Here is a 19977-nt window from a genome sequence, read left to right as displayed (position 1 = left end):
TGACATGGTCTATTCTTCTGTACTTATTCTCTGTATTTCATTTGCGTTCACAGCTTCTATTGTCAGCCCTATGGAAGTGCTCTTCTAATCTAAATGAACATCCTATCATTTTTTCCTTCTTTCAGATTGTCAAAAAAATCACAAATTTTAGAGACTTTAAGAAATTATCCACTCTTTTTCTCTCAGGCATTTGAGTAATTATTATCCCCTATTAAGAGTTGAGCAAACTAAGACCCGGGCCATTAAACACTTTGCCTATGGTTACACAAACTTCAAAGCAGGGTCATGGCTTACAGTATCCTGGTGAAGGTGCCTTCCCTCTGTCACCAGCTACCACTGTTCCATAAGATATGCTCTTTCAAATGCTGCCAACATGTCTGAGACAGAAATTATGCTCAAGTCCTGCACACCGGTCTTTTATTTGTTAAAGTCCTCTTTAAGATTTTCTCAATCCTCTCCTTATTATGTACCATTTCCCCATCCATTGCTCTGGTCCTACTTCTGACCCTCAATTATAACTTCTTGATGCTTAATCAATTTTCATACTCTAGGTTCATTTATCCCCCACAGAGCTATCTATGTATGATTACAAACACCACCTGCATTGTATGGACTGTCAAGGATCCAATTAGCTCTTCTATGTCTTATCATATAAAATCAAAATTACTAAAAAGAGCCTTAAACTGCGTGTAATATCCATTGCTCTATCCCACCTTTCCTATTACCCACCTCTAATCACACCTCTTCTTCACATCCAATATACCACAATCATCTATATCAATTGTCCTTTTCTTAAGGTTTAATACAAAAAATAGAGGTTAAATAAATGATAGCAAATTCTTTATTGGGCTGAAATAAATAACCAAAACACCCCCTCAGATTCCAGGACAATTTCTTCAATTCTCTTTTATCTATCTTTTCAGGTATTTTATAGTTTGTATATATTTTCTTACCATATTCAAATTTTCTTCATGAGATAAAAGACTATACATCTATGTATAAAATTGAAGGTTAAGACATTATTTTAACTTGAAATTCTGCTTATCCTAAAGTTGACTTACTGACACAGCTGGCTGAATGGACTGGGTGATAATCTTGATATAAGTCACAATATTTTATATGACCTAGAATTTCATATTCATAAACCTACAAGTGAACCTTTCATTAAATGTGCTGAGAAGCATGTGCTCTTAGAGCTAGAAGGACCCAAGAGATCATCAATTATCTTCAGACTTAGGTAGGCAACTGGGTTCTGGAAGACAACCTAGTTGCCTGGTTCCTAAGATCAGCTGATGCAGAGTACACAGCTAGGATTTCTCACACCCTGGCAGTCTCATGTCTAGAAAGTCTAAGTGAGGAGAAAAAAAATCACAATTTAGATTGCTTTCCTAGGTCAGTCAGTAAAATCCAAGGAAGATTTAGCATTATTTGAATTTGTAGCAAATAGTTCTACAAAAAAATCCGTCTACATTTCTAGAAAAAAGAAATATCACATTTGTAATCAATAGTGCTATTGCAATAGCAAGGGGATCAAAAGAAGTTAAGAGGAGGATACGGAAAGTGTACGTGGGCTAATGTACTTCCCATTATCCCAGAGGCCCCTGAGACGCAGAGGCAGGAGGAACAGGCAGCTCTGCATGCCACTCACTCAGATTCTCCAGCAAATGCTTGCAGTCATCAGTGGCAACATCATGCACAGTCCGATTGCACTTGTCCCTCTTCTCTGGCTCGAGCCCTCCGTGCCTGCACAAGATTTCTAGGCAATTCTGTAAAGACAAGAGCTCTATTACCTCCAAGTACAAATTAATTAACTTGATTAAAAAACTCAAGGGAAAATCCAGTTGCATGTGGTAAGCCAATCAAAAAATGACAGCTAGAGCCTGGCAGGGTGGTGCACACCTGGAATCCTAGCACTCTGGGAAGCTGAAGCAGGAGGATCACATGTTTGATTCCAGCCAGGGCAACTTAATAACTTAATGTCTTAAAAAAATAAGCAAAGGCTAGGACTTAATAGCTCAGTGTGAAGGCCCTGGGTTCAAACCCTAATATCTGGGAAAAAAAAAATGACAGCTAAAAATCTTATTTTAGTTCCAGTAACTAAAATATACAGATTGATGTCAGATTCATCTAAATAATGTCTAGAAATTCACATTACAAAAGTACTGCATTTATGTACTTTTCTTTTTTCTGTACTCAGGATCAAGCCCATGCCTTGGACATGCTAAGAAAGTGCTTTACCATTCAGCTACACCCCATCCCCAGCATAGAACTTTATTTAATTGTTGAATCATTCTTCACATGGAAGGCTCTCAGGTTTCAAGAAAAAAAAAAGAGTAGTTTACTCATCATTGGGTTTAGAGTGAAATTAAAAACAAAATTGACTTCAGCACAGTATCCTTTTACTGTAATTTGGCAGGACAAAGAAAAAGAAAGACTTGTGCTACAACCAGAGGCTGCTTGCTGTCTTCTAGACTACAAAATGCTTTCCTGGTAAGTGCAGGACTCTAACACCTCTGTCCAGGAGTCCCCAAAAGCACATTTATATTTGAGATCTTATGCTGTCCTATTTTTAAAAATATGAACACCATGTCACTTGAATTTTTTAAAGGCCTTTGTCCCCTATAACTTTTCAAATACAATGTGAAAGACAATAAATATGGATATTACATCAGGTTATTTACCAAAGAACTATGTCATAGTAACTTTTACCACTTCATAATTTATTTTCCATAAGGATAAGAAAAATAAATTGGCCAGAAACAATGAAAACGAACTAATGAACAAAACAAGCAATGTGCTTCCCACTGTTCTCTTAAACACACATGCACAACTGACTCGCACTTCTGACAGCACAGTAAACCAGGTAGTGTCATCCACCAGAGAAGTGCAGCATGGTGCACTATTAGGAAGGGAACCCACTTACGAAAGCAGCACTTTACCTGCTATATGCTTCATCTCAACCCCAAACTCCCCACCATGATAACTATTTTGATTTCTAATATTAGTGATTGATTCACCTTATTTTTATCTCAATATAAATGGAATCATACTTTAGGTATACTTTTATACTTGCATTTTTCTTTCAACATAATGTCTCTAAGAGCCATCCATGTGTTAGGAGTAATCATAATTCATCTTGTCTTTTAAAAATTATTACTGTGTGTTGTCAGGCCTGGTGGCACATGCCTATAATCCCAGCTACTCACAAAGCTAAAGGAGGAGGGGGTCAGGGATTTAGCTCAGTGGTTTTGCCGCTTGCTGTGCAAGCGCAAGGACCCGAGTACCATCCCTGGTACCAAAAAAAAAAAAAGCTAAAGCAGGAGGAATGCAAGTTAGAGGCCAGCCCAGAAATTTAGCAAGACCTTGCCTCAAAATAAAAAATAACAAGGACTGGGGACATAGCTTAGTGCAAGTGAGTTCAATCCACATTACTATGAAAAAAATTACTATGCAGTATTCCATTATGTGAATATAGCACAATTTACTTCTCCAGACATTTGAGTTCTGCCATGAGCATTACAGCACTGTGGAACACACATGGGAGTTTATGTACTTGCATTGGATTTCTGGGCACAGGTCACATCTCTGTTCTATGTTAGTATACACACAAGAAGCTTTCAACAGTAGCTGTATCAAGCCTAGTATGGCACACATGTCTGTAATCCCAGCCCTCGGGAAGCTAAGGCAGGAGGATAGTGAGTTCAAGGCCAGCCTGGAATATATAATGAGTTCAAGGCCAACTTGGATTATATAGACAGACTCTGCCAAAGAAAGGAAGGAAGGAAGGAAGGAAGGTAGGAAGGAGGGAGAGAGGGAGAGGAGAGAGACTGAATCAATTCCGACTCCATGAGACTGTGAATGCCAGGTGGTTCATATTGTCTCCAAAACATAGTACTTTTAAATGCAATAATGAGTTAACAAGAAAGTACAGGAAATCCCTAAGAACCAGAAAGAAAAACAGTAATCTAAAACCACCAAAGAAGTGAAATTTGAGCAGAAGCCAGTCATAACTTAAAGAGGGAGCAGAGGTGATATACAGAAATGTTCTAGATGTACAGAGATGGCAAATAAGGCACTGGGACCAAAGGATAGAGGGGCCCAACCAAGAGACCTTTCAGCAAAGAGAATCTGCCTTCCTGCAAATGGAACCTGGGATGCACTGGTTTTTTACTGCCTGCTTCTGTTCAGGTTGGAGGGGTCTGTACAACATTGAAGTCTGACTTTCATGGATCTATAGTTCAGACTGAAGAAATCACTAGGCTAATTAAATGAAAATAAAATCAAATATGTAAATAACAGTTCTTATCAAGCTGTTATTACTAATTTTTATAAATCCAGCAAATGAAACAAACAGTTAATGAAAAACTCAATGTTGATTGAGAAGTTAACTATAAGAGGTTTACATAGAATGCAATCTGAGAACTAAACTTGGTAAATTTCCAAAATGAGAAGAGATAAAAATAACATACTATTATTATGTAAGTTAATTCTTTTGGTAAAACAAGGTAAGAGCCAAAGTAGATTTGGACTCTAACCTTGCCAATATAAACGGTCACATCTGCAGCCATTGTAAAGCTTTTGACATTCTTTTGGTGTTAGTTTCCATAACTGTGCTTCAAATATCTGTATCTCATTGAGGTTTTATTTTGATACTGGGGATCGAACTCAGGTCCTTGTGCTTGCAAGGCAGGTGGTGGAACCACTGAGCTAAATCCCCGGCCCTTCTCATTGAGTTATGTGACTTAAATGGAAGGTAAAAGGCACTTATATCTTAGGCATGTACTGTACTAAACTTTCAATATTGATGAGTAACCATGATTTTTTATAATCAACTTCATCATCACTAATTAAAAAATAGTCCCAATATTCTGTTAGCTGATGAGTTATTACAGCACATCAACAACTGCAATTAAGCTGAAGATAATTCTAAGTGTTGTTACTTCAAATTACAAACAAAGATAAAAGATGCAACACAAGTTTGCAATTCTCCCAAATTAAGATGCTTTGATTCTGACCTTCAAAGTGGACTATTTCTAATGTTTACTATACTCAGGAAGGGCAATGGGCAATAATATAAGCAGTGACTTTCTCTTAAAGGAAGCACAAAATGTCAGTGCCCACAAGAGTAATGCATATCCAAACACTGCTACATGAACAAATTCTATATTGCTGTGTTGACTCCATGGGGAACACACAAAGTAAATGTACACTGTAATCCAACTGTCACTTAACAATGGCTACAGCAATAATTTGAGCCCATGCTAAGTTCTAGGCACTTCTGTGCCTTGCCAGTACAATCACTTGTTGCTGAACCATAGGGATATGTTACAAGAAATGTGTTGTTAGATGATTTTATGTTATGAAAACATCAGAGAACGTTTTTTCACAAACTAAGTTGGGATTACCAGCATGTATGTAGGCCACTGATGATCAACATGTTATTATGTGGTACACGACTGATTTAGTGCTCATTTAACCCTTACTGCAACTTCACAGCACCTCTGTGCCAAGCACTATGTCAAGGATGCAGGTTGTGATGATGAATAAGGTAATATATCGAGGAGGAATGCAACGTCATAAAGAGACAGGGGAAACATAGATAGGAAAGGGGGTGTATAGGATACACAATCAACATACAAAAATCATTAGCATCCTATATACCAATAATGAACCCACCAAGACAAACGTTATTGCTTGTCTCTAGATCGCCCCCATCTCATGTGGTCATAGATGGGGAATTCTGAAGGTGGCTGGAATAGGATGTGTGATGCTGGGATTTAGAATGTGATGTTGGGATTAAGGGTGTCCCACTCTGGTTGTGGGTGGCCTGGATGGATATAAAGGGACAGAAAGAAGCTGCTTTACTACTTCACTGCTTTGCTGCCTTTTGCCTATCATGAACTGTTTCTCCTCTGTGATGTGCCTCTGCCATGCCACCCTGCCTTGGAGCCAGTCAACTATGAACTGAAACTTTTAAGAACTGTGACCCACATAAACCTTTCCTCCTTTAATTTTGAATGTCGAGTATTTTGTCTCAGCACTGAGAAAGGTAACTAAGACAACAGAAATCAGGAAAAACAATTCCATTTACAATAGCTTAAAACAAAAAGTACCTAGGAATCAACCTAACCAAGGGAGTAAACGACTTTTATAATACAAATAGAACTCTGAAGAAAGAAATTGAAGCGGACGTTAGAAAATGGAAAGACATCCCTTGTTCTTGGAAGAACTAATATAAAAATAGCAATACTAGGATAAGTGATCTATAGATTTAATACAATCCCTATTAAAATACCAGGACTAGAAAAAACAATCCTAGAATTCATATGGAATTTAAAAAGACCCAAAATTGCAAAAAAAAAAAAAAAAAAAAAGAAAGAAAAGAAAAGAAAAACCCTGAGCAAAAAGAACAAAGCTGGTTACATCCTAGTACCAGATTTTAAGTTATATTACAAAGCCACCCAAACAAAAGCAACATGGTACTGACACAAAACAAAAAGACATGCAAAGTCATGAAATAGAACCAAAGACACAGAAACAAACCCACATACTTACAGCCATCTGATTTTTGACAAAAGAGCCAAAAACATATGGTGGCGAGAAAACAGCCTCTTTAACAAATGGTGCTGGGAAAACTGGATATCCACTATCAGAAGACTGAAACAAGACCTTATACCTCAACCTGTACTACAGTCAAATCAAAATGGATTAAAGATCTAAATATAAAAACAGAACTTTGAAACTTCTAGAAGATAATGCAGGGGAAACACCTGAAGCTATAGGCATAGGCTATTCAGTTTCTGCATAGAACTCTATGCAATAGCATAGGAAATAATATGAAGAATCAACACATGGGACTACATGACAAAGCTTCTTTAAATTAAAAACTTCACAGCAAACAAAATAATCAACAGAGTAAAGACACAATCTAAAGAATAAGAGGACATTTTTGCTACCTACTCTTCTGATAGAGTAGGATCTATCTCGATTATCTACAATATATAAAATACTCAAAAAAATTAACCCCTTAATCCCAGGACTCTGCAGGCTGAGGCTGGAGGATTGCTCAGTGTACAAGACCAGCCTAGGCTACATAATGAGTTCAAGACCATTCTAAACTGTATAACAAGACCCTGACTCAAATAAAAAAATTAACCAACCCCTAAAAAGCATATGATCTAATGAAAGAACTAGGCACATGTTGGGCAAGGTAGTGCATCCTGCAATCCTAGCACTCTGGGAGGCTGAGGCAGGACTGTAAATTCTAGCGCAGCCTGGACAATACAGCGACTTAGTGAGACTCTATTTTATGGTTTCAAAAAAACAGGCTGGGGATGTGGTTCAGTGCAAAGGCACTTCGTTCAATCCCCAGTGCCATCAAACGGGAAAAAATACTGTTCACCATCTTTAGCCATGAGGGAAATGCAAATCAAAACAACTTTTGAGATTTCATCTTACCTCTGTCAGAATGGCTACCATGAAGAAGAGAAAAAACAATGAATACTTAGGAGGACATGGAGTGAGGGGTGAGGTGTGTGTGTGGGGGCCTCATATATTGTTGGTGGAAATGTAAATTAGTACAACCACATGGAAATATATGAAAATCATATGGAAATTCCTCAAAAAACTAAAAATAGAAATACATTTGAGCCAGCTCCACCTCTCCTAGGTGTATTAAAAGCATCATACTATAGAGATACATGTATACCCATGTTTATAGCCATGCAATTCACAACAGCTAAGGTCTGGAAACAGCCTAGATGCCTATCAACAGATGAATGGATAAAGAAAATGTAGTATATATTCACAATGGAATATTATTCAGCAATAAAGAAGAATGGAATCATATCTTTTGTAGGAAAATGGATGGAATTTGAGATCATCCTAAGGGAATTAAGGTAGATGCAAAGTTAAAACATTGGATGTTTTCTCCTCTATGAGACACCTAATCAATCAATCAATCAATCAATCAATGGGAGATAAGAAAATAGGTAGACTCTAGGAAATGACAAAGGAGACAGGGTGGAGTGAGGAAGGAGAGGGGGGCAAAGGGATTAAAAATGATCAATATGTATTATATGCATGTTCTAGTTCCCCAAAGTAAACATCACTGTTTTGTATTACAAATGTGGGCTAATTTAAGAAGGGGAGATACTGGTAAATTTTCTGTTACTATAACAAATGTGTGAGATAATCAACTAAAAAAGGAAAAGTTGCCAGGGATTTGGCTCAGTGGTTCTGGCGCCTGCCTTGCAAGCCCAAGGTCCTGAGTTCGATCCCGGTACCAAAAAAAAAAAAGGAAAAGTTAATGTGAGCTCAGTTTCATGGGTTTCACTCCATGGCCGGCTAGTGCTGTTGTTCTGGGTCTATAGCAAAGCAGCAAATTGTGGAGGGGACTGGATAGGGCAGCAGAGCTGTTCATGTAGTACTGACCAGAAAGCAAAAAGAGGAAGAGGGACCAGTGTTCTAACATCCACTTCAAAGGCACATCCCACATGGCCACCCCCATGTGACTGGAAGACTCCCACCAGTGCCATCTCTTAAAGATCCCTATACTTTTCAATAATGCCATAGGCTCGTGTTCAAGCCTTTACCATATGGGCCTTTAAGGGATACTTACCCAAATCTTAGCAAAAGAGCTATGGATGTGATGAGGGTAAAATTTTACTTCATGGAGTAGGAGTAGGAGGGAGAGATGGAGAGAAGTACCTACGTTCCTTCCCTCCTTTCTGGATGGGATTCTGTGAAGGGACAGATGCTATGACACCAATCATTGGCAATGGATTCCCAAGGATCCTAAACTAGGCAGGGTGTCCTACCCAGGGCTCTTGATGGACAAGTTTAAGCTTGTCCTAATTAGCAAAGCGGCTTTCTGTCCCTTTATATTTCATCCGGGCCACCCACCTTTTGGGTAGTGCCACGCACAACCAGAGTGGGGCATCCTTAATCCTAGTAACACATTTGGGGCTGAAGGCCTAAAATCAACAGCACATTCAGATATATCTGCTATCACAGAGATTTAAAAAGTACAGCTTAGGCTTCAATTTTCATTTTCACTCACGTCCCATGTGCCAGAACTTAGGTTCATAGCCAGCTACTTACAATGGGTGTTGGAGAGTGTAGTCTTTAAGTCAATGATCTTGCGCCCAGAGGAAAACACAGAGATCCATTACAGAGAAAGGGCAGAAGGGATGTCAAGGGAATGATAAGCAATTTCTGCCATGGTCCTTCAAGGAGAGCTGAGAAACAAGGTGCCAAGGAGATTAAGTAGAAACCCCAAGGTCCAAAGAACTAGAGATAAAATCAAAGTCAAGGCAGGGAGCCAAGAGCCTGAGTTTGGGTAGAGGGAAAAAAAGCAAAAACAGTCTGTAAAAGGACAGATAAGGCCCAGCTAAGTGCTGAGAACAGCCCTGGGGTGTGGATGTGTACTCACTGCTTTGTAGCAAGGGGAGATGCAAGCTGATAGGCTGCAGAGTTGTGCCATAAAGCAAGAAGGTAGATGTAAGTGAGTGGCCCAAGACAGAGTCAGCTGAACTCTGTGAAGGGCTCAGTGCCAAGCAGTTTGCAGGCTTTTCTGTGGGCACAGTGATGTGTTTAGGTAGAAAAGTGTCCTGATCGGTTCTGCTCTAAAAGCTGATGGTTGCATGTGTAAGATATGTTGGAAAGGAAGAGGGGAGAGAGACCAGTTATGAAAGAACTGCCATAGCCCATTCACTCAAAGACAAAATAGTAATTTTTCAGAGGCAGTGGAAAGGAAGAGAGACACACAACAACTAAAGCACAAACCCTCTAGGCAAAGTGCAGAGAGATGCTCTGGGAACCTAAGTCATGGGAGCCAAGACCTCTGCTAAAAGGAGTAACAGGGGAAGAAGCCATCTGAAGCAATGGGAACAACAGAAGCAAAGCCAGGGAGAGGAGAAAGCATTGGATGTGCTTTCTCACAGGGGCCAGCCCTGCATGGCTACAGCACTGAATGCACTAGGAACGGTAGAGACAGAAGTACACCTGTGGAGGTGGACAGAGGCCAGCAGAAAGGGCCTGGGCCATCATGCAAGGGTTAGGGCCTTATGCTCAGAGTAGGCAGAGCCCTAGAAAGATGTGAAGCAGGGAAGTTCCATCACAGACTTGACCTGTTAGGCAGGCCCCTCACATGGCAGTGCAGAGGTGAATACTGGAGGTGGGGAGACTGGGAGAGTACCCAGAATGCATCTGCACAGCAGAAGTCTAGGGCTCCTCAGGGCAGGGCCTGTGAGTGGATGGAGGAGGCAACAAGCAATACACTGAGATAACCGGTCAGGTTGGGGCCACGTTGGGCAAACCGAAATTTCTCTCCCAGTCATCCAGGAGATGCCCCATCAGCTGTGATTGTCCCAGACAGGAGATTTGTGGATGGTCTCGGAAGTACATAGTAGCACCATGGATAAAATATTATAATCCTTAGAGATTATAGTCTGGGGATCAACATGATTACTCAATGGAAAAAGGACAGAGAGAGGAGAGAAGGAAAAGGGTCTAAGCCCAGATGCACACAAGGTGTAAGGGGAAGATACCAGAAGTCTACACCTTGGGTGAGGGGTGGAGCAAGACTCTGGCTGGCTAAATTTATGCTCCCTTTAGGGTTTTGCCACTTAATCAGTGCTGCCCAGAAGAAAGCAATGATTCAACTCACTGGAATGAGTGTTTTAAAAAATTCTTCCCTTTGTTTAGATATGGTCTGGAATTTAAAAAAATAATTTAACTAAAAACTAAAGGAAATACAGTGGTACCACAGTTCACAAATGCTTTTGCTTGTGAACAATTTGGTGGCAAAATTTTGTTGTTTGTTTGTGAATTGTGAATCAGGTGAGGAACATGACCACGGCCATCTTTCCTGCATGAACACAGATGTGGCCATCTTTTCCAGAATCATGGAACAAATTAAGTTTGTGAACTGAGGCAGCATTGTAATTATATAGAATTTAAAAAATGGATTTGCATTTATTCTGATCAACATCTAGTTCCAATAACTTGATTTTTGTAGGCATCTTAAGTAACTTCTCTTTCTTTACATCAATTACACAGACCTGTGTGGCAAGGAAAAACTTCAGAAACTCCTACAGCCTTGTTCTCTTTGCAGCCAAAATACAGGGAGGAGGAATCCAAATTTGGGGGCTCCATATGGACCTCTGAACACATCTAATTCATGGAATCCTTCTGGACAACTGGGTGGCTGCTACATATCAGTCAGACCGTAATTCTAACACAATGCAAGAAGGACTTAAAGTTGGCAACAAGTGGGCCATTGTCTGACTAGGCAGTGGGTCTGTCTAGACATGATCTGCAGGATGTGGTAAATAAATGTCTTGAAGACATTTTAAAAAGTAAAGGTAAAAAGTTAGCTGTGAAGAAAGAAATGCATTTGAGACTATTTATTGCAGACGCTGCAGTTAAATCTGAAAGACTGGATAAGCTCTTTAAAAACAGGAGGTGGCAGATGAGAAGAGAGATGAGAAGTTGCCAGAGTGAAGTCAAAAGAAAAGGAAAAAAAAGGGGAAGTACTCTGGAAGCCCAGGGAGAAAAGAGTTTGCATCAGTTAATATATTAAACAACCCAGTGAAACAAAGCAAGAGTATGAGTGACATGAACTCACGGGTTTTGACAACAGATAAGCTAAAAGTATAACCTATTCCCTCCTAAAGTCAGAAATTCATACAATTCCACAGATTAACAAAACAAAACCAAAAACCAAAACTCTAGGTATCTGAGCTTCATTCAATGACAGAGATGCTCAAATTCAGAAAACCTCCTTAACTTTTTTCAGTTACCAGACTTCAAGGCGTCCAAAGTCTCAGGGCAGAGTGTAGTTTTATTAAGAATTTAACTATTTATACAAAGTGATTAAAACAAAGGTGTTTAGTTCAGCACTCTTTCAGGAGCAGTCATAGGCCAGCTTGAGAGAGAGGTGCTTCTACTGTCAAATAGTAGACAGTGATTTACACAAATATCTTAGCCACTGGAAAAAGATCAAGGTAAGCAAATCAAGTAACCTGGCTTCATTCCCAACTGCTATCTATTAAAACCTGGGGTTTAAATGTCCTAACATAAAATGAAGAGCATAGACTAAAGGATCAAATGTCCACTCCAGGGCTAAAGAAAATGTATTATTTTAATAGGTGGGTAGTGTATGAATGCTGTCAATCACTTTTTAAAGCATCTCATGTCAAAAATTCATCATATGCTTCTTAAAGTAAAATAATACAAGAGAGTCGCTGTATTAGTTTTGTGTTGCTGGGAAATAATACCTAACATTCACTATTTAAATGATAGGTTTAATTTGTCTCATGGTTTCAGGGGATTCAGTCCAAGGTTAGCTGGCCCCAAAGCAGAAACATCATGGTAGAAAGGTGTGGCACAGCAAATATACTTAGTTCATGACAGCCTGGAGGCAGAGCAGGTGAGCAGTAGAGTAAGGGGAGAGGAACTAGATATAGTGCCCCCTCCATGACATAAGTACCCAGAAGTGTGCTCCATCAATCCCCCAGGCAGCTCCCAATCAAACTGATGCAATCAAGCTTAATCATCACATCCCACCCCTTGTCAACTTGATCCCTAAATATATCTCCTTAAATGATATTTAAATGAACATAAGTTCATAAGTCTGCCTAACATGATACAACTATCTTGTATATAACTGAAAACACCAAAAAAAACCAAACAAAAAAAACCTCTTTCTCAAAGTCTCAACAGTTCCAGCACTGTTCAAAAGTCAAAGCTCAAGTCTCTTGAGATTCATGGAAAACTCATAGCTATGAACCTCTGTAAAAATAAAAAAACAAATTACATAGTCCTATGGTACAATGGAATAGAGCAAACATTCCCATTCCAAAGAGGCGGCATAGGGCAGTGGTGGTGAACCTATGGCATGAGTTCTGCAGTGGGCTGTTTGTACTATTAAAAGCGCTAAATGGTTCACCATCACTGGCATAGGGGTATAAGAAAAAAAAAATGGACTAGAGCAAGACCAAAACCTGGCAGAGCAAACATTAAGTCCCAGTGGTTCCATATCCAAGATCCAGGGTACATGGTGATTAAAATGTGCATTCCAAAGGGCTTGGGCAGCCTTACCCCTATGGCCTTGCCCATTGTAGACCAAATGGCTTTCTCTTGGGCTGGCTCTACTCACAGCTGCAGCTGGTTTATTTTTGGGTTTTTGTGGTACCAGGGATTGAACCCAGGACCACCTCCAAAGCAGGCGGCAGCGCCACTGAGCTAAATCTCTGGCCCAGTTGCAGCCTTCTTCAATAGATATTCCATGTTTCTGGCATGTCTAACTTCCTGGGGTCTCTACTCCACCTTTAGCTTTGATGTCATAGCTTCACAAACTGCCCACTGAAGGGTTTCTTGCCTGGCCTCCCTGGTCTTCCTTTGAAATCTGGGTGGAAGACTCCCCGATCCCACAAACCTTACATTTTGCATTCTGGTAAAACCAGTATCATGTGAACAATGTTAAGGTCTGCTGTCAGGGGAACAGTAACCATTTTTCCTTGCACCATGGCTGGAGCAGCCTCTGAGTGCCTGGATGGCTGAGCATAGTAAAATTAATCTCATGGAACCAATTCCTTACGCAGTTCTACAACAGAGGACCCAAGTCTCTCTTCTCAAATGAAAAATCTACACTTATGTGCCCTTAAGTCTGTGAGGAGTACAGTCTCCCACATTTGAGCTATCCTCAAGGTATCTTTCTTCTTGTCCCTGTACTAAGTATTTGGTTTCTTTTTAATGGCGTTAATCTATCGAGCAACCATACTTCCAAATGGCCCCAACTTTTCCTATGATTCCTGTATTAGTTAGCTTTCCTGTTGCTGGGGAAAAAAAATACTTGGTGCCCATAGCCCTTAAGAGAGAGGTTTAATTTGGTTCACAGTTTTGGGGTTTCTATCTATGGTCAGTTGGTTCCAAGGCAGAAATTATATGGTAAAAGGGCATAGTAGAAGAAACTTGCTTACCTTATGGTAGCCAGGAAGCAAAGAGAAAAAGAAAGGACCTAGGGAGTAGACATATCCTCTAAATGCATGCCCTAGTGACACAATTCTTCCAACCAGGCCCCAATGGATTTATCCATGGATAAATCCACCAGTGTGCATAGTTCCCCTATCCTCTCAAATTCTAAAAGCCCCACTCTGAAGCCATAAAGCCTTGGGGGAACATTCTAGAGCTAAACCATAACATTCTACCCCTGGGCTGAAAGGCTCATACCCATCTCAAAGAGTCCTCAAAATGTTAACAGTTTCAGCAGTGCTGAAAAGTCCAAGTCGAAACTCCCCTCTGAGACGTAAGGAAAATTCTTAGCTGTGAAAGTAAAAAGAAACTAAACACTGCCAACTTGTAATAGCATAGAATAAATATTCCTGTTCCAAAGGGGAAAAATAGGGGAATAGGGGGAAAGGATTCAGACCAAAGCAAGACAAAAATCCAGCTGGGAAAACATTAAATCCTGTATATCTATACCAGAGCAGGTTGTGTGAGACGTGAGTTCCAAAGGGCTTGAGCAGCACTGCTCTCGTCTTATTGGCTGCAGCCCACATGGCTTCTCTCTTGGGCTGGCTCCTCTTACTGCCTGTGGCTTTTCTTAGCAGACAATCCATGTTCCTGGCAACTCCAGCTTCCTGGGGTTTCCCCGTCTGTTTGGGTTCACTCTCATGGCTTCACACAGTGCTCTCTTGGGGCATAAATCTTGGCTTCATTTGCCTTCCTTTGAAATCTGAGTGGAAGCCTCACAGATCCCACAACTCTTACATTCTGCATGCCTGAAAAACCAGCACCTCCTAGATGATACTAAGGTTTGCTACAAACTAGAGAGGGAGCCAGGCCCCCTTGGACCACAGCTATAGAGGTTTCTGAGTGCCTGGATGGCTAAACTTTGGGAAATACATTCCCTATATGGCCCTGAATGAGCAAGGTACTCTAGGGCTCTCTCCTCAAAGCATATCTTTCAAAGGAGTATGCTCTTTTATTCTCTTGAGCTTGCAGTTGGTGAGTCCTGGCCATTTCCTAGACATCTTCAAGCAATCTTTCTTACTGTCTTGATGAAAAGTAGTTGGCCGCTCTTTAATGTTAATCTTTTCAAGAAACTATGTTCTCCTGGGACCCAAATTTACATTAACTTCCTTCTGGGCAAAAATTAGTTTTTCAAATTTTTCTGCTGCTTTTTGCCCCTCATTCTCACTATAAATTGGGACAAAAGAAGCCAAGAATACCTATGCCATAGCCTGAATGTTGGACAATGTGGAAATTTTCTCCACAGATTAATCTACCACCCTTAATCTTAGTCTTACAAAGTCTCAGAAACATGAGCAAAATGTAGACAAATTTCTGGCCAGAATCTAACATACGTGGTCGATAGTCCAGTTTCCAGTAGAGACCTTAACTGAATCCTCGTGAGCCTGGCCTTTACTGTCTGCATTGATAGCAACACTTCGGTCTTCTGAGCTCCAACTAGAATCATTCATCAAGCTCTGTTTATGGCACCTCCAACTTTTCCAAGGTCTCTTCCCCAAACTAGTTCCAAAGGCTTCCAAACTACATGGTTAGGTATGGTCACAGCAATGACCTCCGATACAAATTTTCTGCATTAGTTAGCTTTCTTGTGGCTGGAGCAAAATACTCAAAACCCACAACTCCTAATGGAAGAAAGTATAGTGGCTGGCCATTGGCAACAAAAACATTAAAACCCTTGGCAGCAAAACTCATGTTATAGCCATCCAGCTCCCACACAGGCCAGCTGCTCTTTGTAGGTGTTCATAAGAAAACAACACTGATCAAAACTTCACAAGATAAAAACAAACCTCTGATGTAATTAAGTCCTATTCATTCCTCCCAATGAGTCCTAAATCATTTTCTCTGAAAGGCATGTAAAGACTTTTTCACTAAAGCTAAAAGGCCTTCTGTAAGCCAGGGAAAATGGTCTTGTTAAAATTACAATTGTAAACATAATTTATGTGTTCCCTAAAGATGTAGCTCCCTGAAAATCTAGTAGGTGCTAAATTACACAGGAAAAGACATTCTTGAGATAATTGCAATCACTGTCTAGACCCTTTTTCTATGTCCTCAAACTCTTTTAAAAACCCCAATAGAGACACTGCAATTCTTGAAAACTCACCCACTGTCCCTCTTGACAGGGTTTTGTGATCAAAATAAACTTTGTCTTTTCTACATTTCCTGTCTGTTGGTAAATCATTTTTACTCCCTGAATTACTATCCCTCTGTACAGCATCTCATGTGCCATAGGTATAATTTGACAGTTTTGGGGGTCTCAGTTCATGACTGGTTGTTTCCAAGGCAGAAGCAGCATGGTAAAAAGAACTCAGTGGAGGAATGCTGCTCACTTCATGGCAGCCAGGAAACAGAGAAGAGAGAAGCTAAAGAGGAAGATATATTCCCCAAAGGCACACCCCCCAGTGACATACTTCTCCCAACCAGCATGACCTCTGAACCCATAAGATTTTGGGGTGACATTCTAGTTCTAAACCATAACAGTTTTTTTCAGTCCAAAATTTAAATTTTTCAAATTGTTATACTGTGATTTTTATACCAAATTCTCACTATAAATCTAGCTAAAAGGAACCAGAATTATCCATGCTACAACCCAAATGTTGGGCTGCTTTGGAATTTTATCTGCCAGATCAATTAGTCCAGTGCTCTTATTCTAGTCTCCCACAAAGTCTCAAGACATGAGCATAACACAGACAAATTTTCTGCCAGAGTATGACATATATGACCTCTAGTCCAATTGCTAATGCAGTCTCTATTCCCAATTCAAACTTCCTGAGCCTGGCATGTATTGTCTGCATTCCTATCAGTATTCTGCTCTTCTGAGCTCCGGACAGAATCACCCATCAGGCTCTGCTTTCAGCATTTCAATCTCTCCCTACAAACCAGTTCCAAAGGCTTGTAAATAACATAATCAGGTTCAGTCAAAGTAATGACTCCCTTCCAAGTACCAAATTTTCTATTAGCTTCCCATTCCTTGGACACAACACCCAACACCTACAGTCTAAAAGAGGAAAAGTTTAATTTGCCTCATGGACTCAGAAGATTCAATCTATGTTTGCCTGACTCCATGGAGAAACAACATAGTGGAAAAACATAACAGAGCAAAGATGTTCAGTTCACTGTGGCTGGGAAGCAGAGTAGAAGACCAAAGCCAGAGAGAAAGAGGCAAGGGACCAGATATTCAGAGTCATGCTTCCATGACTCACACAGACACCCATAAAAGTGAGTTCCACCAATCTCCTGGGTGGCTTCCAAGATTCACTATCCCAGTCATATTCTATGAGATAAAGTGGTCATATTTTCCCTTACTCAGCAGTGACCAAGCAACTACTCCTTGCTAGCATTCTGGGAATCAGTATAAGATACCATTTTTGATCATCAAAACCCTAGTGCTAATAAGGAATTCATAATGAAGGAGTTACAATGAAGGAGCACAGCAGCAACAACATGACTGCCTTCCACTGAAGTGTAACTTGCACAAGGAGTTTCTCTCTCCCTCCCTCTCTCTCTCTGCCTACCAAGAGAGCTTTAGTAGCTAAATATATGAGAGATGAAGGTTGCTCAGGTTTTTATTTTTTCTCTTCTTTTTCTCTGCCTTCTGTCTCAGTGCAAGCACAACCCACTCTATAGGGATTATCTTTTATGAGGTAGCTTTAGGTTGTAAACTACCCCCTCCTTGCACCTCTCCACTATCAAATGAAAGGCAGTTTTAGCATAACTGTGCATTTTCATGTTTAAACTATTCATATTTTCCATTTTCTTTTCCAAAACACTTTTATGTCAAATACTACTACACTCCATTTAAATCACTAAACATAGATACCAAGTTCTCAGAATTTTTGTATCTTTATTGTTAAAGGGTGAAGTGGAAAAAACCTACAGCTAACAAGCACCAAATTAAATCATATATTTTCTTCACTTTTTAAAAGCCAATGTCCAAAATAGACAGTTTTTTCAGTAGACAATAACAGGAAGTTACCCAAGCAGATGTTCCAAACACAGTGGGCATTTTCATTTGGAATGAACAAATCAAAGCATTTGTATTTAGCATATCCAAAGCCACATCCTATCTTTTTGATCATAGAAATGCCTTTTCCTTTCTCTGAACCATCACTATTATCTTTCAATTTGGTTCCCTCATCTTCCTGACCTATTCTGTGTTAAACCCTTGAATACTCCTAGCCTGTAATAGCCTCATTAGTTCCATTGTTCTCATCATCTTCTACTATTTTAGGCTTTCTCTCTCTGTCTCTCTGTCTCTCTGTCTCTCTCTCTCTGCTACCAATTTGTTCATAACCTAAAATCTTCAAAACGTTATTGCTAAATTAATGAATTTAAACTATACTGTTGATTTATCTTGCTCCTTTGTCTAAAATCTTCCAATGGCTATGCTTTCACTGGTAAATTAAGACCAAACTTTTTAATGTCATTGAAGGCCCCCTGCCTACAATTAAATTCACAGTCTAATTTTATTTTTCACTACTCTTCTTCATTCATGGAATTGAAGGTTCCATAGTGGAAATGAAGACACTGCCCTTCCTATTCCATGTCTCCGTTTTTATTTCTTCCTCTACCTGAACTACTACTCTCCTTTCCAGTGTTAAGTAGTAAATTTAACCCAGTCTTTAAAGCCCAAAATGATTCCCATCTCCTCCAGAATGAGCCACTCCTAAGCCTAACATTCCCACTGTAGCTCTTTGAAATATGTATAGTCTTTTTCTTTTTTTCACAATCACTGCATTTTTATGCTGTTCCTAATAGCGTGTTCATTACCCTAAGTTCATTTATGTGTTTCTCCTATCCTATACTTATAATCTGCACACTTGCCACTGGACTAGGAGGTATCTAATAGCAAAAATCATGCCTGCAAATGTTGTTGTGACAGTGCCCTGTACTCAGGAATTTCCTAATAGCTTATTATTGCTAGAGCCTGTTATTGCCAAAGAGGTTTAAATTGAAAAAACATGAGGCCTACTATACTATGCTATCTCCTTAATCCAAATCTTTTTGTACTCTATCTGATTAGTGAAGCCTAGAGCTCCCTCTTTTATATCAGTAAGACAGTACAGGCAACAAGTGTGGCAGCTGGGGGGACAGAGTAAGAGCAAGAACTTGCAGAACAGGTGTGATTCTGGCCCTGCATTTAGTAGTGACATGAACAACTCAATGGACTAAATATCAACCTTTTTCTCCTATTATTAGTGAGACAAATGTTTGAAATTACTCTATTTTTTATCAACAGATTCCAAATACAGTGGTGCCTCGGTTCATGAATGCTTTTGTTTGTGAACAATTTGGTGCGCAAACAAAAGCATTATGCAAATTTTTTTGCTTGCAAACTCTACATAGGGTGACAAACATGATCACAGCCATCTTAGCTGCACAAACCGAAACGTGGCCATGTTTTCTAAAATTGTGGAACAAATTAGGTTTGTATTCCACTGTACAATGATTTTTTTAAAAACAAAACATGTTATAACCTTGACTATAAATATGTGCCAGATAGTAAAAATGTCCATTTGTACCAGCTCATCATCTTCTGTAATAGTATCAATCAATCTCTGATTATTCAATTTAAATCATTCAATCTATAGCTAAAAACTTTGGAATTCATTAAATGACAACTGTGTAATGGGGCCAGCCGCCACCACACCCACCTTGAAACCTTTTGAAGCAGCAATATGGGCAGCAGTCCAGCCCTCTCTGTCAGCATGGTTAATGAGGTCTGCAGGAACAACAGGCTTGGATGTGTCTTCAGGACTCTCTTCTCCTCCATCCAAGGCACAGAAGGCAGGCTCAGGCTCCTCCTCACTCTGAGAGTTTCCATGAGCTGGTGTTCTGTGGAACATAAGAAGCTTCAGGCTTTCCTCATTACCAGTGTCCACAGCTGCATGAACTGGTGTCCAGCCATCCTGAAATAAAATGACCAGGGGAAAAGGGTTGATA

At 39.9% G+C, this 19977-nt stretch overlaps 1 protein-coding gene across 5 annotated transcripts in view; it reads right to left on the bottom strand.

Moving 5' to 3' along the window:
* The window catches only part of Cttnbp2 (cortactin binding protein 2), a 454755-nt gene that overhangs the window by 59151 nt on the left and 375627 nt on the right, over positions 1-19977 (bottom strand). For all 5 annotated transcript variants that reach the window (XM_087204593.1, XM_004865255.4, XM_087204594.1 and 2 more), the window contains 2 exons: positions 19689-19943; positions 1649-1766 (listed from right to left, as the gene is read on the bottom strand). In XM_087204593.1, coding sequence (XP_087060719.1) covers positions 1649-1766; positions 19689-19943 — 373 coding nt within the window. The remainder of the gene's footprint in view (positions 1-1648; positions 1767-19688; positions 19944-19977) is intronic.

Source organism: Heterocephalus glaber, unplaced genomic scaffold (assembly GCF_053883595.1).
Source record: "Heterocephalus glaber isolate CG9 unplaced genomic scaffold, H.glaber_assembly_v1.0 deba00000546, whole genome shotgun sequence".
NCBI lineage: Eukaryota > Metazoa > Chordata > Mammalia > Rodentia > Bathyergidae > Heterocephalus > Heterocephalus glaber.
This window is presented reverse-complemented; position numbering and strand designations above follow the sequence as displayed.